This window comes from Mandrillus leucophaeus, unplaced genomic scaffold (genome assembly GCF_000951045.1).
Source record: "Mandrillus leucophaeus isolate KB7577 unplaced genomic scaffold, Mleu.le_1.0 Scaffold168, whole genome shotgun sequence".
In the NCBI taxonomy this organism is placed as follows: domain Eukaryota; kingdom Metazoa; phylum Chordata; class Mammalia; order Primates; family Cercopithecidae; genus Mandrillus; species Mandrillus leucophaeus.
In genome coordinates, this window is record NW_012101676.1 from 1,112,843 (window position 1) to 1,120,932 (window position 8,090).

The 8,090-nt window shown below is 36.6% G+C and overlaps 1 protein-coding gene across 3 annotated transcripts in view; it reads right to left on the reverse strand.

Annotated features, from left to right (window-relative positions):
* Positions 1 to 8,090, reverse strand: part of ZMYM2 (zinc finger, MYM-type 2) — a 161,964-nt gene that overhangs the window by 32,201 nt on the left and 121,673 nt on the right. For all 3 annotated transcript variants that reach the window (XM_011976529.1, XM_011976528.1, XM_011976530.1), the window contains 2 exons: positions 5,763 to 5,928; positions 5,049 to 5,083 (listed from right to left, as the gene is read on the reverse strand). In XM_011976529.1, coding sequence (XP_011831919.1) covers positions 5,049 to 5,083; positions 5,763 to 5,928 — 201 coding nt within the window. The remainder of the gene's footprint in view (positions 1 to 5,048; positions 5,084 to 5,762; positions 5,929 to 8,090) is intronic.

Consider the following 8,090-nt stretch of genomic DNA (forward strand, 5'->3'; position numbering starts at 1 on the left):
AAAAATATAAATAAATAAATAAATAACTAGCCAGACATGGTGGTGCCCACCTCTAGTCCCAGCTACTCTAGAGGCTGAGGCAAGAGAATCGCTTGACCCTGGGAGGCGGAGGTTGCAATGAGCCAAGATCATCCCACTGCACTCTAGCCTGGATGACAGAGTTAGACTTTGTTTCAAGAACAAAGCAAAAACAAAACAAACATTAACAAAATTTCACTGTGGATGGAACTGCAGGATGTGTGATGAGACACTGAACTGTGTGGTCTGACCTCTCAACCTTGGTGTGTCCCATGAAAACCGAGGTTGTATAACTGGCTCTTGTGCCTTGTTGACAGTGTCAGTGATTTTCTTACCCAAACTGGCTCCAAAAATTGTGTCAGCCTTGGCAGCTTAGCTTTTAACCTCAGATCCTTTTGCATCTCAAGTCATGTTCTCAGTAGTACTTAAACTTGAGACTGTGCTCAAGCACAGGGCCATTTTTCTGTTTTATTGACAATTTTTCCCAAGACAGAATTCCATTCTGATATCACCTTCCTTCATGTTGCCAAAGCCTTCTATGCTCATTTGCTGTGTGATGCACATTGTGTTTTTAACATCGTTCTTTACAATTTCTGTAACATCTTTTCAGTTTGATCAAACATTTTCCCAGCACTTATCAACAGCCTGCTTGATACTGCCCCCAGGTTGTGTGGCCATAATCAAGAAGATGCATATTGTGACTGCTTCCAGGAGTCTATCCATGGTGGTTTCCTTGTTGGCATCGAGAGCCTCACAAGCCTTGTTACAAAGCTCCCCCATGTGGTGCACCGTGAAAGCCTTTAAAATGCCGTCTGAGGGACTGGAGAAGAGACGCAGTATTTGGGGGCATGAAAATAACTCCTACATTGGGGTGGGCACTTTCAAGTTCTTCACAGCAATGAACTGGGGCATTACCCACAAATCAAACTTTGAAGGCTAAGTTTTCACCCTGAAGATAGTGTTCAACTTCTAGGATGAAGCAGTGAAACCAATCCCAGAATATACTGGGCATCATCCATGCTTTTTTCTCCCACCTCCAATGGAAATGATACATACTTCAGATTTTTCCCTGCAAGTGCTCAAGAATTTTGAGCTCTGTATATCATTAAGGGTTTGCATTTAAAGGTGTCCTTGGCACTGGTATACAATAACAAGCTTGCATACTCTTTGGATGAATTAAGGCCAAGGGCATTTCACAGGTTCACATCCCAATGACCTTGTAAAAACAAGCCAGTCCCATTAGTGCTGAAAACTAGCTCTTCCATATAACCTTTTCCCTGTATAACACTTTGCAAGTATTCTTCCATAGTATCTTGATCTGCAAAACTCACCTCAACTTCAAGTTTAACATGTTTCATACCACATGGCCTTAAAATGTGGAAGCCAGCTAGCTCTCACATAGCCAAGAAGAGTTTAACATTTTCCTAACCCCGATTAACCTGTGGTGGGCTGAAAGCTGTTCAGTATGCTTTAAAAAAAAAAAAAAATTGGTCATAATCTCACAAATCCATACATTTAGTCATTACTCTATCTTTTCCTTAGCTGTACCACAAACTAGAGATGTTACTATAGCACTCAGGTAGACTGGCAAATTTCCTCTTTCTTTTTCTAGATGTACGGTAATGTTGATTCATTAATACTGAACTTACACCAAGAACATTATAACTTCATGCCTAAATGAAACTTTTCTAACAGTATTTTCTCCACAAGGTACATCAGAGCTTTCTTGCTCTTAGTGACACTAGACACCACTTCCTGGCCCTTGTAAACAATAAAAATCATCAACAAAAAACACAAAAATGCAAACAACAAAACAACCTGACACTCATTAGACTAAGAAAAGGACACTTGTTTATAGTATGAGAGCTGAAACACAAAGGCACAGCATTGCTTTGTTCTACTTCAACTGGGAACATGTACATTGGGTAACTCAAATTTCTCACCACTCTGCACATCTACAAATGCCTGTGAAAGCACCTTAAGTATTGATTTAGGGGTTACAAATAAATTTTGGTGGGTAGGCAAATTTGAAATCCATGAATGAGGACTGACTGCACAGTTCTCTCTCAGTATATGTGGAGGATTGGTTCTAGGACCACCACCATCCGCCAAAGCCCCTACCCCTACTCCTCATACCAGAATCTGTGCATACACAACTCCCACAGTCAGCCTTTATAGAACTCACCCATATGAAAAGTCTGCCCTCAAATTTGCCTTGCAAATCCTTTATTTTCCATCCAAGTTTGGTTAGGAAAAAAAACAAAAAAGCCATGTGGAAGTGGACAAATGCTGTTCAAATCCATGTTGTTCAAGGGCCAACTATACTTAAAGCTACCGCTGTGTAACCTCAGGCAAGTCACTCGATCTCTTATGCCTCAATTTCCACCATAGTATAATGGAGAGAATAACTTAGCAAACAGTATCTGTTACATACCAGGCATTAGGAAAGTTTGGTCTGAACTGGAAAATACTCTACATCCCAAAAGAGAGGATCTAAAGTCATAGACGTCCTGGGATTGCTCAATGCTGCACTTCCTGCCATTCTGCAAATACTACTTTAAGTCAATAAACTATGCTACTTGGTGAAAATCTACACTTGAACCAAACTTGTTTTTTAGAATGTTTTTTACTTTTTAGTCAACAGACAGGATCCAGTTATTTGTGTATGCTGAAGTAGGACCCAAAAGAATAAAAATTATAATGACAAAAGCCACCATCTGTTCAGTATTTGCTAGATGCCAGTGACTATGAAAAGCACCAAATCTTACTGCACACTCCTAACACCACAAAAGGTAGGACTTTTTATCACTCCCATTTTACTTATGAGGAAACTGAGACTCAGAAGTGATACAATCTGGCAAGAGGCACTGAGCTAAAAGTTCTGAAATCAGGATTCAAGTAAGATTCACCTGATATCAAAAGTTTCTGTTCTTCACTATACATACTGCCTCTATGAAGTCTGGAACAAAACAGCTCTACCATGGTTTAGGATTCATCATGAGGTAGGTACTACATTCATCTTGATTTTTCAAATAAACTTACACAAAGAACAGTGAAGTAACTTGCCCAAAATTACACAGCTAAGCTCCTATCCTTTGAAGTTTATGGGTGGAGAATTAGAAGATTCCAAAAGCTTACAAAGAAGAAAAGATGGGAGAGGACTTTATACGACAAAAGGTAACAGCTGCAATGGCAGCCTTACTTATCCTTCCCTATCAATAACGCTTCCTCTACCCTCCGCCATACAGTTCGGTTCAAGTCCTTCCCTATCAATAACGCTTCCTCTATCCCTCTGTCATACAGTTCGGTTCAAGTCCTGTAGGAGGAGAAAAATATTTAATACCATGCTAATAGAAAGGGTTTCTGGTCAAAAGCACACACCTTTGAAACAAGGTTGAGGAGTTGCCTTATAAATATACGTATGTAATAGGGAATAGTCATCTTTCATACCCTCAGCATGGATGAAAGTCTCTGGTATTAAAATCAGGTAATTCAAGTGAATGCTTTACATACTTCCAAAATTATCTGATTTTAAAATGTTATTTCCATAAGGGGGCATATGGATAGAGAAAGCAAGGAAAAACTATTCTTACTTTTCTAGGATTCTGTCCAACTATTAACATCAAAAACAAACACTGAATAGAATAAATGTAAAAATACCAATTTTCATCTATATCAGTGATTCTCACTTCTGGTTACATATTAGAATCCTGAAGAACTTTTCTTTTTTTTTTTTTTTAATGGAGATGGAGTTTCACTCTTATTACCCAGGCTGGAGTGCAGTGGCACAATCTTGGCTCACTGCAACCTCTGCCTCCCGGATTCAAGCGATTCTCCTGCCTCAGCCTCGTGAGTAGCTGGGATTACAGGTGACCGCCACCACGCCTGGCTAACTTTTTGTATTTTTAGTAGAGATGGAGTTTCATTATGTTGGCCAGGCTGGTCTCGAACTTCTGACCTCAGGTGATCCACTTGCCTTGTTGCAGGGATTACAGGCATGAGTCACTGTGCCCAGCCAGAACTTTTTTAAAATACAGAATTTCTGGGTTGGAGTCTAGGCACTGGAAGGTTTTGAAAATTTGCCGGGTGATTCTAATGAGTAGTCGGCATTGGAACCACCGATCTGTTCTTTTGTAACACAACAAGAACTAGCCCAGAGACTTCATTGCCGATAAATGACTCCTGAAGAGCTTCCCTCGGGTAAGGATGCGAGCAATACCAGGATCCACCGCTGGTGACAGCTGTAAGATGCAGCATGCCAAGCCAGGCAGTGCCCTACCACTCTCCAGAGTGGCAAAAGCATTGCCTCTTATCTTTAGTAGTCATTAGTAACATCAACCTACAAAACTCTTAAAATGCTAACAGAAGTAGAATTTGATATATTACACCAAAACAAAAATAAATAGGAGGAAAAAAAATCCAGGACACATTGCATATTTCCCAAATTTTTAAACTCAAAAAATTCTAGCCACCAACATGTATCTTCAGATCTCTACTTGAAAGATAAATGCATAAAGCCATCACTAATCTGCCTCAGCCTATTCCTTCAGCCTCATTTTCCATTATTCCACCAAAGACCCCGTCCAGCTTGGCTCTAGTAAGTAGTTCTGCCAAATACACATGTGCTTAGCACGTTATTATTCTCCTATTTTTCATGCCTATCTGGCTATCTTCTACTCAACTGTTTACAGTCAGCTTATTCGTATCTTTCAGAACAAATACAGTCATTTCAAACATACTACTGCCATTGTCTTAAGGATGCATCTATTATGGAAACATCCGTCAACTCAAATATCACTTATGTCTATTGTTCCACTGTGAGGAGAGGCTATAATTAACTCTCCTTTATATTCCTTGGCATGTATGACAGTCTCTGGTATTAATACAATTCAGCTGAATACTCCACCGTCTCAGTTAAGCAAAAAAAAAAAAAAAAAAATTACCGTTATGATCACATTAAATTGGCCTAATTATTTTTTACCCCGTATTAAAAAAATTACAATTTAGGACTCCATTTCACCAATACTTACTGTCATTTTGGTTCGAGACGTCTGACAACCCTGATCTAAAAAACATAAAAAATTTAAAATAAGACAAATACTCTTTCTTCAGAATTTTCTAAATCCCTATTTCTCATTCAATTTCACTAATTTAAACTGTGACTAAAGAAAATATTTTAGACATTTTAAGGGAAGAATTTCAAATTTGTATAAAGTATAGAAATATACAGGTAAATAAATTAATCCTTTTTTCCTTTTGCCCCCTCTGAAAGTATACACTGCTTTTGGGGAAATATTATTATATATTCTTAGATTTATATCTTAAAAGATATATATATATTTTTAAAAATTACAGCTTCTAAAGGGTTTTTGTTGTTCCTCCCAACCTACTCCCTAGCAATTCGATTTGCTAAAAATAATTTGCATTTAAAATTGCAGATGATACATGATAGGTAGATGTCTATTCTTTTTAAAATTTGTGTTATAACGCTGTTTAGCTTCTCCTCACTCTCAACTACACCTTGTTTTCTCAATTAGCATGAAATTTCAAAAAGACAATAAAACAAAAAGCAATACATTTATAAAAACAATATACAAGGGTGCTTCAACCCAGAGAATCTACAGAATTTAAGTTGCTGTTAAGCTATCTCCAAAATCAACTATTCATTATCAGTGTTTTGGATTCAGAACTACGTAAAGACTGATTTACAGGGTTTTCAAGTTATCACCTAAATTATTACATACCATAATGCAAGTTTTCAGGTCCTTTCTGAGTTGTCATGTTGGGCTCATTTTGTTGACAGTAGAAACGCAGTAAGCAATGTTGATCACAGAAATGTTTCATTTCCCCACGCCACTGAACTCGCTCTTTAAGAGTTCCTTGAGATTTACAACAGTCACACCTTGCAGCCTTAATTTAAAAAGGAAGGTTTCAGACATTGCAAATTATTTTTGAAGATTTCCAGAAGTTTATCAGTGATTATTGCCAAATGTGATAAAACCGTGAGTGATAAAGAAAAATAGAACTATAATATAAATCATTTATAAACAGTAAAATGTACAATAAGTGGAAAAAAAAAAAAAAAGAAGCAATTTCTCAATTGACAAAGTTCCATCCTATACTTACCAGGAGCCAAAGACCAGCATCACAAAGGCAGGATAACTAAATACATATTGGTAGACCAAACCAATGTATTTTAATGTCTTTAAATACTTTTGAGGGCCATATAATATACTGGTAGAACCGTCTCCTACCATTATATTGAACATTTACGAGTAATGAACGGATTTCCCAGGTTTGTTGTACAAGGCAAAGGCAATTTTGAAGCAAGCTCTTATGATGGGAAATTTATGGATGTTAACTTGAACTATTTCAGTTTTTCAACAGTTTAATATAAATTTGAAAAGCTTTAATAAATAAATGTATTTAATTTTAGTAACAAGAACTTTGAGTTCATGTTTTTAAACACTCAATGTTTAAATGTTCTGAAAACCAGTAATATCAATAAGACAAGCGATTTGACCCACATCTAGGAAAACAATCAGCCCAATGGGTCCACAACTTAACTTGCAATACCAAAAAATGATACAAGAAAAACAAATTAAAATTCAAAGAATGTACTTTATTTTGGTGAATCAATAATCTTGAGACAGATTTTTGTTTTTCAGGATCTTAATTTCCCTAGATTTTGCCCATTTTCACTATTTCTTAACATCTTGACTAATGAGTGTGAAGAAAATATAAACGATATATCTTCAAATACAGAAAAATTATATAATTTCAAATACAGTTCTTTTCATAATTTAAGTTTCTGGTCTAGAAATGAACTACTATTATTTTTTTCAATTACCCTTTGGCTTACCAGCTTTGAAATTTTGACAAAGTAATAACTGTTAAGTACTTTGCAGTTCATAATAACTGTGGCTACAGCTTTTCCTTTATTACTCTAATCTAGAGTTTTACACTGTGGATTTTGAAATTTCTCACGTTACAATTTCAACAGGAATTCTACAAATGCCACGTCAAAATTCCTGGTCAGGAATATTAACAAATGACTATGTTGACAAACAGGTCTTACATAACAAACATACCCCAAGGTTAGAACACAGGATCTTTTTTTTCTCCAGGTCAGGTATTTCTCCTGCTGAATAAATGTTAAGTGAATGAAGATTTATAGTACAAATTATGACTACTAAGTGATGCCAATATCACGACTCTTGTCCAAAAACTTGTGAATACAAATTTTATACTGCTGATGGTATTATATGATCATCTCACTAACAACAGCACTTAATATCAACCAAGATCATATTTTCACTCAATAATAAAAAAGACCCTTTGTTAAATTCTCACCAGCGAGACTGTTCTTCAAAATAACCATAGAATTGTTCCAGGGTTTCTTTTCTTTCTTTCAGTTTCTTTTTCCCTTTTTATAATTTATGCTCAAAAAAAGAGACAAAGCATAAAGGAAGGAAATGGAAGCTTAATACTTTATTCATTGATTCTGAACAGCGCAAGAACCGAAAGTAGAGTTACAGCCTGACTACATTGTTCACTGAGAACCTGAAATAAGAGCCAAACCCGTTGTATCTTCTCTCTATAAATCTTCACAACAGCCCCGCAAAATGGGTACTGCAAACTAAGATCTAAAAAGATTAAATAACTAAGGTCAAATATTAAAAATGCAGAGATGGGATTCAAAAAGCAGACAACCAAGTCAAAACCCAGGCTTTATCCTGTACACTAAGCAATAAAGACAAAATGAGTTACTATAAATGACTAGAGAATAAATATCCTAACACAATACAAATAAAATGCTACAAGATTCTCGATTTGACCTTTAAAATAGAAATCTGTATTAATTCAAATCATTACACGTACTATGCTGACTCTTAGTAGTAGTACTGCCATTTATACAATAATTTGGAAGATCAACGGCATAAAATCAAACACATTCCACCTAAAGAATTTGAACAATGGGCCGGGCGCGGTGGCTCAAGCCTGTAATCCCAGCACTTTGGGAGGCCGAGACGGGCGGATCACGAGGTCAGGAGATCGAGACCATCCTGGCC